Source organism: Tetrahymena thermophila, assembly GCF_000189635.1.
Source record: "Tetrahymena thermophila SB210 genomic scaffold scf_8254410, whole genome shotgun sequence".
NCBI lineage: Eukaryota > Ciliophora > Oligohymenophorea > Hymenostomatida > Tetrahymenidae > Tetrahymena > Tetrahymena thermophila.
This window is the reverse complement of record NW_002476192.1, coordinates 18,865-31,825: the sequence shown is the minus strand read 5'-3', so window position 1 is coordinate 31,825 and position 12,961 is coordinate 18,865. Positions and strand designations below refer to the sequence as shown.

The 12,961-nt window shown below is 22.5% G+C and overlaps 5 protein-coding genes across 5 annotated transcripts; 2 read left to right on the top strand and 3 right to left on the bottom strand. All coding sequences in view use genetic code 6, as the record gives it.

The window, feature by feature from the left end:
• Positions 1-99: 99 nt before the first annotated feature.
• TTHERM_001015921 (oxidoreductase (short-chain dehydrogenase family)) lies at positions 100-1,183 on the bottom strand (the record flags this gene model as incomplete). The annotated part of the gene is made up of 3 exons (XM_012799902.1): positions 100-469; positions 526-929; positions 1,028-1,183. The coding sequence occupies 3 exons, from the start codon at positions 1,181-1,183 to the stop codon at positions 100-102; spliced, it is 930 nt and encodes a 309-aa protein (XP_012655356.1).
• Positions 1,184-2,090: 907 nt separating this feature from the next.
• On the bottom strand, positions 2,091-4,001 carry TTHERM_01015920 (oxidoreductase, short chain dehydrogenase/reductase family protein; the record flags this gene model as incomplete). Its single annotated transcript, XM_001030752.3, has 6 exons — positions 2,091-2,132; positions 2,187-2,288; positions 2,347-2,979; positions 3,034-3,272; positions 3,335-3,788; positions 3,843-4,001. 6 exons carry the CDS (start codon positions 3,999-4,001, stop codon positions 2,091-2,093), a joined length of 1,629 nt encoding a protein of 542 aa, XP_001030752.2.
• A 467-nt stretch (positions 4,002-4,468) lies between these two features.
• Positions 4,469-6,772, bottom strand: TTHERM_01015910 (hypothetical protein; the record flags this gene model as incomplete). The annotated part of the gene is made up of 1 exon (XM_001030751.2): positions 4,469-6,772. The coding sequence occupies one exon, from the start codon at positions 6,770-6,772 to the stop codon at positions 4,469-4,471; it is 2,304 nt and encodes a 767-aa protein (XP_001030751.2).
• A 669-nt stretch (positions 6,773-7,441) lies between these two features.
• Positions 7,442-7,922, top strand: TTHERM_01015900 (transmembrane protein, putative; the record flags this gene model as incomplete). Its single annotated transcript, XM_001030750.2, has 2 exons — positions 7,442-7,609; positions 7,758-7,922. The coding sequence occupies 2 exons, from the start codon at positions 7,442-7,444 to the stop codon at positions 7,920-7,922; spliced, it is 333 nt and encodes a 110-aa protein (XP_001030750.2).
• Positions 7,923-9,228: 1,306 nt separating this feature from the next.
• Positions 9,229-11,785, top strand: TTHERM_01015890 (calmodulin-domain kinase; the record flags this gene model as incomplete). The annotated part of the gene is made up of 12 exons (XM_001030749.2): positions 9,229-9,433; positions 9,672-9,713; positions 9,869-10,031; positions 10,090-10,154; positions 10,213-10,279; positions 10,339-10,462; positions 10,520-10,688; positions 10,860-11,180; positions 11,245-11,346; positions 11,399-11,478; positions 11,534-11,653; positions 11,711-11,785. The coding sequence occupies 12 exons, from the start codon at positions 9,229-9,231 to the stop codon at positions 11,783-11,785; spliced, it is 1,533 nt and encodes a 510-aa protein (XP_001030749.2).
• Positions 11,786-12,961: the final 1,176 nt, after the last annotated feature.

Below are 12,961 nucleotides of genomic sequence, written 5' to 3'. Positions count from 1 at the left end.
ATAGTTTTTTTTCAACAAAATACAAAAATTAATTAATTATTTTATAAATTTTTTTTAAAAATCTTTTGAAATAAAATTGGTGATTGTTCATTCTCTTATTCATTCTTTTTTCTTTGAGTGCTTTCCTGTTAATTTTTAGGCCACTTAACCTAAAAAGTGAATACTTAAATAATCAATCACTGCAGTAGGTAGAGCACGAAGGAAGAGAGCTCCCTACTTCCAGCTTTAAGGAATGAATACTTCTTCTCTTTATTCTAAAATTGCATTATAAATTTCATCAGCAACATAGTTTTCATCTAAAATTGGAAATAGACTTTTTAATTTTGTTTCTAATCCTTGAAGTACACCTGTATTAACAGCATAGGGACATATTAAAGTTGTGTTTATATTCTTTTTTTACTGCTTCAATTCTAACCTTAAAGCATTATGAAAACCTGAAAGAGCTGCCTTGCTTGCACAATAATCAGTCCTAAGTATTATTTAAAATTTTTTTATTTAAAAAACAAAGTTTAAAAAAATAATCACATTTTAGCACTTGGCATAAGTGAAGCAACTGAAGAAACATTAACTATATGTCCTTAATTTCTTTCTATCATAACAGGCAGTATTTTTTTAATAATTGAGACAGGAGCAAGAAAATTGACAGAAAAAGCTTTTTAAACTTCATCAAAGCTTACATCAGTAAATAATTTTAAGTTTGCAATACCTACATTATTTATTAATATGTCAATTTTTTAAAACTTTTAGAGAGTTGATTCTACTGTTCTCTAAAGCTCTTATTCATCACTAACATCACATTTGTAGAAGTATCCTTTTGCACCTGCTTTTTATATTTCTTCAATAACCTATCCCATCAAATCCTCTCTGATGTCATATATGATTATATTACAGTTATTTTTTTTTGCAAAATTCATAGCTAAAAATTTGCCCTGTTTTTATTTAAATAATTTAACTTCATTTCACACACTTTTTCACTTTTTCTAAGAAATAAAGCTTCATATTTTAAAATAAATTGAATGTTAATTACAGCTCCCATAGCAGCGCCAGTTAAAAGAACATTAGTTTCATTGGTAATTTTATATCTATTTCTCCTAATAGTTCCAACAATGTATATTTCTATAAGTCTATAAACTATTATAATGGCAATTACCTCAATTGCTCCTAACAATAAAAAGAAAAACATTTTTCTTTTTTTATTCTAAAATTTAACTAAAGATAATTATTAAGAAGATTTGATTTGAAAATAATAAATAATTAGATTAAAATTAAATTAATTGATTAAAAAGACTGCTTTTCAAAATACTGCTTAAATAAATAATTCCTTGTCTAATAAATAATGCGCACATTTCTGATAAGTGTCCAAATAAATATTTTTTACTCAATCAAAAAAATATAAAAATTATTTTAATGAGTAAGCTAAATTTAAGTTAAAATAGTAAATAAAAAAAATTTAATCGCTTTATTTAAAAGTTCAAATTCGTAAAACATTATTAGACATAAACTTAAAAGAATTTTAAATAAAATTGAATAATTTTTTATACGAATTTAGATAAATAATATTAATCACATTAAGCTTCTTAACAATATTCATAAAAGATATAAAACTTTTTAACAATATTCATTTTAGAAATTTATCATAAGATTATAAATAATCTCTAAAAAATTTTTATAAAATAAAATTAATTAGAATTATTTTTAAAAGTCTAAATTAGTAAATATTTATTTTATTAAATATAAATTAAAATGGCTTTTATTTTTAAATAAAAATTAAAGATTTTTTTATATTTAAATAAATAATCGAAATCATTTAAAGCTTTTAAAAATATTAAATTATGAAAAAACTCTAATAAATAAAATTTTATCAAGAAGTTCGAAAAAATAAAAACTTTACTAAAATTTTATAAAAAGGATTGTCTCTATAAAAAAAAATGTAATAGTTTTTTATTGCAAATAAAATTATTACAAATACATTGACATAAATAATATTAATTCTGCAAATCTTTTAAGAATATTTATTTAAGATGATAAAACTCTAAATGAACTCTTAAAAATTTGAATTAAATTGAATATATAAAAATGATTTTTTAAAATCAAAGAGTATCTATTAGCTTCTAAATAAACTCATTATCTTTCTAATATTTTAAATAAATAATATATTTATTCAAGTGCAAATATTTAAAATTTACTTTAGCAGAGGGATCAAAATGCTATTTATTTTAAACAAGTACTCCTAAAATTTCATCTCTTAACTGATGAACCTTGATATTTTTCTTTACCTTGGCAGAGACCTAGTTAGATTATATAAAATTAATATTTAATTAACTAAGTAAACTATGAAAAATTTACCAATTCATCTTTGCATTAGTTTAAAAATGCTATTATGAAATCAACGTTTTCAAGAATAGATAAACCTTCATCTAATTTCTATCTGTAAATTGTTTCCTCAACATTTTATGCTTCAAACTCTTCGAGAGTTTTAAGGTAGGCAGGGTCTTGCATTTTATATTCTATTAATTTCATAACTTTTTAGTATTACTCATGAAGCTCAAATAGCCTATCAACCTTTATAATATCTTCTCTAAATTTGTTGATAACTCTGTCTTGCTAAATAGCAGTAGTTTCTTTAATAATATTTTTTATAATACTTGTTATTTACTCTTCTATTTTTTGGGCATCTTCTGGCTTTTTTGCTTTTATTCCTTTTTTCATCAAGATTGGGAAAGCAAATTTAAGTCCTTGTAAATCTACAAACTTTAAGCAATTTTACTCGTTATTAACTAAGGCATAGCTCAAAATTCTAAGAGCACTCTTCGATGAGTAATTTTTAGCTGTAATTAATTTGATCATAAGCTAAATGCCATCAGAATTTCTGAATACTTCTTAATAATTTCTTTAAACCAAAAATAAACACAAACAATCTACGACATTTAAAAAGGTTTCCTTTTCCTCTTCACATGTAGGATCTTTCTTTTCATATGACTATTATTTTTAGGCATAAAATAATTATTAATTAAAACTTATAAAATTACTTACTTATAAATATTGAAGTAAGCTTTCTATTCCTTTCAATTTTTAAAATCTAATTTAATTTTCTTCATCTGACAAAATAATAGGCAATATTTCTGTAAGATATAATTTATTGTCATCAATCACTTTTGTAACTAATTAAAATTCAGGGCTTATTCTCTTAAGGACCCACTTTAGGAATTATGTTTCGCTACATAGTTAACCAGAATACTCAGGATTAACTTCAAGCAAACTTTCAATGATACCTTTTTTTTTTATTATTACAAAAATTAATTAAGAAATTTAACCAATTTTATATTTAAAATACCTAATAACTTATGCACTGCATCATATTCATCTTATACCTTCTCATCTAGTCTTTATAAATTTGCTACGATTGATTCAAAGAATTTATTTTTGACAATCTTAAAATACAGTTTAAGAAGGTTGTCATAAAATTTCTTTTCTAATTCCATAGTAATTACTTCATGAAAGAAGTTAATTACATCTACAACTATGTCAGTGTTTTCGTGGTATAGTAATTGAAGTAAATTTACAACTGCTGATGATTCTGTAAATTTAGGTAAAAGCTCTGGATATGCGCTTAGGGAATTGAATTTTTAAATGATTTCATCTAAATCAATTTCCGAATCTTAGAATTTTTCAGGCTTGTTTGCAAATTATGATCTTAATTCTTCATTTTTAGTCTTTCTGACTGCTAATTAGTTAATAATCTTTGTAAGTACTTCTTCATCAAAAGCAGCTTCCTAATTTTGTGCTTGCTAATTTAATAATATCATTTAATATTTAGTAGTTTAATTCAATTAAATTCATACTTAATTTATCAAGGCCTCAAGCTACTCTGCATCTAAATCTTCAAGATTAACATCATTTTAATCGTAATTTTCATCATCATCCTCTTCATATTTATCTGATGACATTTGCATCATTTTTTACTATTTGTAAGGCTACTTTTCATATGGATCATAGCTCATTTTTTTCAATTATTTAATTATAAATGTTTTTGTCTAATAAGATAAAAGATATTATTTATTTAATAACTAATTGATTAATTATTTAATTAAATCAATATTTAATTTTCTAATATCTACTAGCAGAATTGCTTGCTTGCTTGTTTATATATTACTAATCAATAAAATAATTAATTTAAAATTATATTTACTTCTTTATTAGATTAAAATAGAGAAATATAAAGAATACATCAATTAATAATTTAATTTAATCGATTATAAAATTTATTAGATAAATGATTTACATTCTGTGCTAAGTAAGTATAAATATACATCCAAGAAAAGTATTTTTTTTTATTTAAAATTATATTTTTAATTACGTTTTTTATGAAATTTAATATAAAACATAAATAAATTATTTACATTTACAAGCCTAAAACGAAATATAAATTGTTTTACATAAAAAGTAATCATAAAAATACTTTCATCAATCATTTTAAAATGCAATAAATATTTTTAGGAGGAGGTGGAATATTATATGTTTAGACATGATTTTCACAGAGTAAGTATGTTTCTGCAATAACTTTATATACACAAGTCGAAGGCTCTGTTACACTTTGAATTGAGAAAAAAGATTCACCACATACAAATTTAGCTTAAAATCTACGAGGCCCATTAATAACTGAACAAAACTCCCCATTATAGTAATTTTGACTAATCGATTGACCTCTATATTGCATAATATCAGGGTTTAGAACAGAAAAGTCAATAGGTCTACTAATAATATCTAAATAAGGATATTTTATATTATAGTTTACTGTATGTTTAGTTAAGATCCTAAAGTGTCTAAGATTAGTGTAATTTGTTTATAACTAAAGAACCTAGCTAGAAGGACTAATAACCTAAGAAAATCCGAGTCGTAGAGTGTTATCTGTGTCTAATAAAATCCAAACAGTTGTGTCATACAATGTTGAGTTTTCATATCTTTTATTTTTTGAGACTATATTTTTTTTATTGAAGACATCATAAGCAAGGATTAAGTTTTCATTTGAGAGAACAACCTCAACACCTTCATTAATTTATTCTAAACTATCTGTAATAAGTAATTTAAACTAAGAAAAGTCCTCTCTTATCAATAATTTAGGGATAAAAAAGCTGAAAAAGCGCTGATATTTTAAGTCACTTTCAGAAAAAGAAAAGCCTTCTAAATCTGTAAATGGTAAAAATTGAGAATCAGAGGATATTTCATCTTGAATGCTTTTAAATGAAAGGGTGAGTGGGAATTATTTTTTTTTGCAATTTATTGGTGGTGTCTTTGGTAAATAATTTTTGCTTTAATCTAGCAAAATTGATTGTGTTTTAATATTTTTGTTAGATGGGAAATAGTCAAAGTAGGTTTGCTTACTTTTAATAGAATTTGCCTTGATTATAAATCCATTGAAATAATCTAAAGATTGATCTAACTCAATTATCCCTGCAATAATATTTTTGATCTTTATCACTTAATAGCTGTTTTTGCTTATGAACATTAAATTGTCTCCTATTTTAGCATTCAAGTATTAATAATTTAATAGAAATCTACCAGAAATAAATCTTTCTTTTTTGGGAAAATTTGTAAATTCAAAATAAACATCACTATGTCCCTTAAATAAATGATCGATGTTACCAGTCTTTTATATCTCATAAATCTTAAATCTGTTGAATATTTATATTGACTAGATAAAGAAGTCGTTTGATTTCAAGTTTTTACCCTAGCTGTCTTCATATAATTCTATTAGATTATGGTACCATACCTTTTTTATTTTTTTAATAAATACTTGATTATACAAATGCACAATAATAAGATCATTGCTGCTGAAGTGCTTTAGAGCATTAAGCTTTTTCCCATAAATATACTGTCCATTAAATATTCTGAGAAGTTCTAAATTTGTCTACAGTTTATTATCCTATAGACGTCTAATTATAAATGAAGATATTTAAATATCAGATGGAAATTCTGTTTCTGCTAAGGCAAAATTTTTGTCTACGAAGAAATGCAGTAAATACTCATATTAGTAATAATATTTATTGCCGTTAGAAGCTAATTCATTTTTGTTTTTAAATAAGGAGCTTGATAGTTTGTTTTGTGGGATTTCACTGGTTGTGTTAAAAGATATCGACCACTTATGAGAATTGCTGATTTAACTGGTATTAATACCATTAAGCTGTATCACATGCCCCTAAATTTTAACAAAGAAATCGTCACTAATATTAGATGCAGGTATGTGAGGAAAGTTAATATATGTTTTGTTAACATATTTGAATTTTTTTTCATACTAGTGATTATCAATTTCAAAGTAATTTTAGCTATTCCAAGTTTTATTGTAATCTTAAGTTGTTAAATTTGTAATGTTATTATAAAAAGTGTGGTATCCAGCATATATATCTTCAAATGCTTATTTTTAAGCTTCCTGTATTGTAGATATGTCGTCAAATTATCTTAAATATTTTTTATAGCAAAATTGCCATAAAAATTAGCTTGTTCTATATTCTGCGCATTAATTTTAAAGGCTTTGTAATATCTTGTCTCCTTCTTCTTCTGATATTGGTTTACTTGATTGTTGAGATATTGATATTGTAGCATTTGTTTAACTATTTTGAAACTCTTCTTCTAAAGTGGGTAAAAAATTTTGGTTCATAGTTGAAAATATTGGTATTTAGCACTGAACTCGATTTCCATTTGACAATCTAAAAGTCCTAGATGTAAAATCATAAAATTCGCTCTTATAATGCAAAGGATGAGTTTTTTCTTTCATTTCAACTGCTTGGCTTGTGTAAGTAAAAATATTAAAAGCAAAGCAAAATGAAATAAAGAGCGCAAAAAAAATAAATCTCTAAATATCCTTTGATCTATTAAACATATTTAACTTTTTTTTGTTTATTGGAATGAAAGTAGCTATTAGGAATAAATAGTAAATAAATTCTAAAAATATTATCAGAATTAAAACACTATTAATTTCAAAACAAATTTTAAAGATTGAAAATTAGGATATTAAATTTTAGGAGGATTCAACACGTAAACTGCTTTCCAACAAAAATAAAAATACAAATAAATCATTTTAAAGCTTTTTATTCAGTTTGATAACTTTTTTTAAATGAAAAGTTTACTTTTATAAAAAATAAGGTATCACATTACTATTTAGTTTTAATTGAAAAATATTTTAATAAAAAATTCAAAGTTTTTTACTCAATATTTTCTATCTGCATTTATACATATTGTAACATTAATTAATTAAATGTAGATTCAAATGAGTATAGACAGACTTTTGATTTGACTTATTGTACAATCAAAAACAACTCTAAATTTTTAATAATAATTATAATTAGTAAAGCATTAAACATTTAAAAGCAAGGATAAAATTTTTAATTTGAACGCAACTAGCCATTATAAAAAAGCAAAAAAACTAAAATCTTTTTGAATAAAAATGATCCAATTAACATATATATTTTTTGGCCTAGCTATGATATTTGTTTCTCTGTATGTTGGAATGTCTTTGACAGGAAAGGCAGGCAAGTTTTTTAAAAAAGGTAAAAAGTTAGGTGAAATAGAAGAAGAGTATGAGCGTTTAAGAGATTAATTGAGAAATTTAAAGGTAAAATAAATCGATAATTATGTTTTAAAATATTTTTCCAAAATAATTTTTTTAAAAACATCCTTATCAATTGATAAATCTGTTTTCTAATTTGATTGATTTTATCATTTTAGATTATTTATTTTAAATAAAAATATGAATAATATAGCATCATTATTACTGGGCCTAATCAAATGGTGAAAAGACAAAAGAAAAGCAAATGGAAAAATAAATATTTGAAGTTGAAGATAAACTTGAATAATTGTATGAAGAGTATTAAATTTTAAAGAAAGGTGGAAGTGTTCCCCTTAAAAATATTCCAAAGAATTAATGATTATATATAATAGTTAATTAGTTCGTTTCTTAAACATTATTAAGAATAGAACATATAATAAATATATATTGTTAATTACTTTGCTTATATCATTTAATGTATTGATTTCATACACTCAGAATGCATAAATCAATTTTATGTGGTATTAGTAAATAAATTACTTTTTTTGATTCAACTTATTTCAGTTAATAACTTCTAATTCAATAAGCTATTTAAAATGTTTTTGCACAAAATTGTATTAAAATCAAACAATTCAAAAAATATCTAAAAAAATAAAAAATAAAAGTAATTTTCTTTTCAAAATTATTTATTGGTTTGTCTAAAAAATCAAAAATATCAATTTAACAGCATTAAAACACTAAAAGAAACTAATGGTAGAAAACAAATTTAATTAAGATAATTAATAAGAATGTATTATTATTTTGTTTTATGATTTTGGTTTGACAATTAATTTTTGTCTCTACTTCATAGAAATTGAGTTTTAAAATTTAACACAAAATATTATTTGTGAAAAAAATTGAGTCAATTTAATTTCAGTAATAATTTTAAATTTCGTTGTATAAATCAATTTACAAACAATCACTTATTAACTTGATTATGATTGGCTTATTTTACTGTATAAAGATTTAAAAACTCTAATAAGGTAGAATAATTATAACCTATCTGTACATATATTAATTTGGTAAATAGTGTTAAAAATTTATTATATACTTATTTATATTTTACTGAAAAATAAATATTTTCAGAGAATTATATTTATTGATTTAAATTTAAAGTATAGATAAAATTTCATAGACTTCTTGTCTAAAAATAATTTATTTAAATTTTTTCACTTCAAATTAACTAACTTATATTTTTCGTCATCCTAAAAAATTATCCAGAATTTCTTTTTACACTTTTTTATTCAAGAGGGAGCTACTAGCTAGTTTGCTAGCTAACTATTTATTCAATAATATATAAATCAATTCATTAAAAAATAAATCAATCAATGAAAGGATCAATAAAACAAGCAAATAAATAAATATCGTTATTTTAATTAAGAAAATATCAAAATATACAAAAGTAAAATACAAATAAATAAATAAATTGAAATTAAAACTGGAATAAAATTTCTTAATTTATTTATTAATTTTTAAACAAAGAGAATAAATATTGGTTTTTTTAACTTTTTTTGCAAACAAAATAAAAGCAATCTCCAATAATTGTTTAATTAATCTAAGAATCATTATTTATACTAAATCATTTATTACGATCATATTTAAGAGTAATATTAAAAAAACAAAGTGAAAGATATAAAAAGTTCAAAATGGGGTGCACAACTAGTAAATCTTCAAAAAGCAATAGTAACGGAGAAAAGGGATAGTCAAACTAGAATCCCTCTGCAGCCAAGTACCAAGACAACAAAATTGAAACGTCTGAAATTAAAAGTACATTGCCCTTTAAGATCAATATTTTGAGGACGGGTAACATCTCTTCAGAATATAAATTTGCTAATGTTATATTAGGAGAAGGTATTTCCTTATTTTTATTTTGTATTACAAGTATTTATTTCAATGAACATGGTCCCTATCTATTCCACATAGCATATTGCTTGCCCTTTTAGAATAAGCACTAACACATATTTATCAAATAAATAATAAAAAATGATTGTTTCATACTTAAGATGGCAAGATATTAATTTATATTTTTTTCCTTAAATACAAAGTAGATTTGTATAATATATTTGAAAAATATTATTTTAAAAAATAGGAGCTTTTGGTGTTGTTAGACTAGTTGAATAGAGATAAACAGGTATTTTTATTTATTACAATTTATAAAAAATATAATATAAGGATCAACAAAACATTACCTGCAAATTGCTAAATTGAAAATAAAATCTTTTTGCAAACAATCATTTATTAAGTTTACATTTCAGACAATAAATATTTCTTTTTCTTTGAAAAAAGGTCTAAGAAGAGCTATGAAATCTATTAAAAAAAGCAATATAATAAAGGAAGAAGAAGAAAAAATGTTTGCTGAAGTTAATATTTTATCTACCCTAACTCACCCAAATATTATTCAACTTTTCGAGCTTTATCAAGATGAATAAAATTACTACCTTATTACAGAGTAAATAACTATTAATATTTTTTTTTGCCTTTGTTAAGCTAACAATTTTTTTGAACAGATATTGTAGTGGAGGAGAACTTTTCGAAAAAATTAGATAGATGGAATAATTCTCTGAGAGGGAAGGTAAACAAAATATACATCATTTATTTTGATTAGTAATATTAAAAAATTTTAAAATAAGCTGCTGATTATATGAAATAGATTCTATCTGCTATAGTTTACTGTCATTCTTTAGGAATAGTTCATCGGTAATTTTTTTTTTGTACTATTTTGATAATTAAGCATTTTTATTTTAATAATAAATTAGTGATCTAAAGCCTGAAAATCTTTTATTCGACTCAAACAAACCAAATGCAAACTTGAAAGTTATAGATTTCGGTACCTCCCGTAGATTTGATTCCTCAAAAAAAATGACTAAAAGATTAGGAACAGTAAGAAAATAAATAAATAAGCTGTTGCGTTATTGAAAATATTTTATAAAAAAATAGCCATATTATATAGCTCCCGAAGTTTTACAAAGATCATATGATTAAAAGTGTGATGTTTGGTCATGCGGTGTTATCTTATATATTCTATTATGTGGATATCCACCATTTAACGGAAGAACAGAAGAATAGATTCTCAAGAGTGTTGCTGAGGATGATTTTACTTTTGAAGGTAATTTATTTTTTAGTTAACTAACTCAATAATAAGTTATGAAAAATTTTTTAAACTTACTTAAAAATTATACAAATTTTTCTAACTCTCTGTTATTATTTTATATGAAAAAATCCAATAAATGAAAAGAAAAATTTAAGTTTAATAAATTTTATTTTTTTTAAATTGTAGATACTGAATGGAGTTGTATCAGCAAAGAAGCAAAAGATTTGATTTCAAGAATGTTGAAGAAAAATCCTGAAGAAAGAATTACTGCTTAATAGGCTTATGATGATGTGTGGGTTTAAAAAAATGCTTCAAAGAACCCTCTTAATACCAAAGTCCTTACTAATTTAGGAAGTTTCCATTCTAAAAATAAATTAAGAGCATCTATTCTTACTTTCATAGCTACACATATAGTTAGCTAGTAAGAAAAAGAAGAACTGCTCAAAACTTTCAAAGGTTTGGATCAAAATGGAGATGGACTGCTAGAAAAGCACGAATTAGTTGAAGGTATAAATAATTAAATGATGTATTTATTATATGAGTTAATTAATTATTCAATTTTAATCAAAAGGTTATTTGTAGGTTATGAAAGACAGAGCCTAAGCAGAAGAGTTTGTTAATAAAATATTCGATGAAATCGATGTAAATTCTTCTGGAAAAGTAGATTGCACAGGTAAGTTTTACTTAAATTAAATATAAAATAATAATTAATTTATAAAAAAAAGAATTTGTTGTAGCAGCCATGCAAAGAGAAAAGCTTTTATCAAAGAATAAAATTGAAAAAGCATTTAAAATGTTTGACACTGTAAAATATAAAAATATCTACTTTAAAAAATAATTCTTGTTAAAAATAAAAAAAGGATGGAAATGGATTTATTGATAGACATGAGCTATAAAATATTTTAGGTGGTGGAAGCAATATTGATGATGCTACTTGGAATTCAATTTTGGTGGAATGCGATTAAAATGGAGATGGAAAGGTAAAATACTAATTTTGCTTTCAATATATTTAAATTAATTAAAATAATAAATAAAAGATTTCACAAAATGAATTTATTGATTTGCTTGTTAAAAAGATCGACAATGGTGGAACAGTTTAATTAGGATTTTGAACAAACAAAAATACCTTTAAAATGATTTTAAGAGATTAATACACACTCAATATTTTAACATTAAAAAATAAAAATAAAATCTATTTATGTATTGATTACAATGAATTAGTAGGTTTCAATATATAAGTAAGCAAATAAGTAAGTAAAATACTAACTAAATTAGTGAATTGAGATGAGATTAGAGAGTGGCATATAAACCTTAAAATTATTTCAAAAAGTAAATAAATACTATATTTTAAAGAGAATATTATTATATATCAAATTTTAGCTAATTTTTGAGTTATTCAATTATAATGTCTGTACTTTTATATTTCATAAACAAAAGTATTTTACTGATTTACTTTGTTTAAAAAATTCTTTTTTTTAAAGAAAATTAATGAAAACTATATTTAATGCTTTAATAGATAATATATGTAATTGATTCGTAAAAATTATTACAAATTGTAAATTTTGAATGAAAAAAGAAAAATAATTTTATCATTTTATATTTAAAAAAACTAAAAATTTATTGAAAATAATATTTTTTTTATTTTATATAAAAGTAAAAGTAAAATAAAAATAAAGAAAAAAAAAATTAGTATTTGCATTGATAAAATAAATAAATAAATAAATAAATAAATAAATAAATAAATAAATAAATAAAATAAATAAACAGTTAGTTACTCAATTAGTTTTTTTCCCTTAATTTTCAATTACTTACTATAAACTCGAGGGTAATTTTTTTAACAATTTATGAATTACTTTCAATGAAATATTGATCACAATCTAGACATTAATCACAAAATTTATGAGAATTATTGACCATTATACTCAATATTGAACTATTTGAATAAAATCTTAAGCTCTTGTATTTCAATATTAAAAAATTTTCTTTTTCAAAATTGTAACTCATGTAAAATAACTTCAGAAACAACTTATTACAAAAAATTAGTTTTCAAAAAATTGTAAAATCTTTATTTTTCTAATTATTTAATTTTATTTCTCATATAATTTATTAAAGTCAAGTTAAATTCAAAATTATTTTTTAAAAAAGCTTGGGATTAAAAATAAAATGTTTAATAAAATTTTTCGATTAAAAGTTAATAGTTTAAAAAAAAATAAATATTACTATACTTTTAAAAAGCTCATTAAGTTAAATAATTTTGAACACTCTAATCATCATCTTTTGTTCAAGAG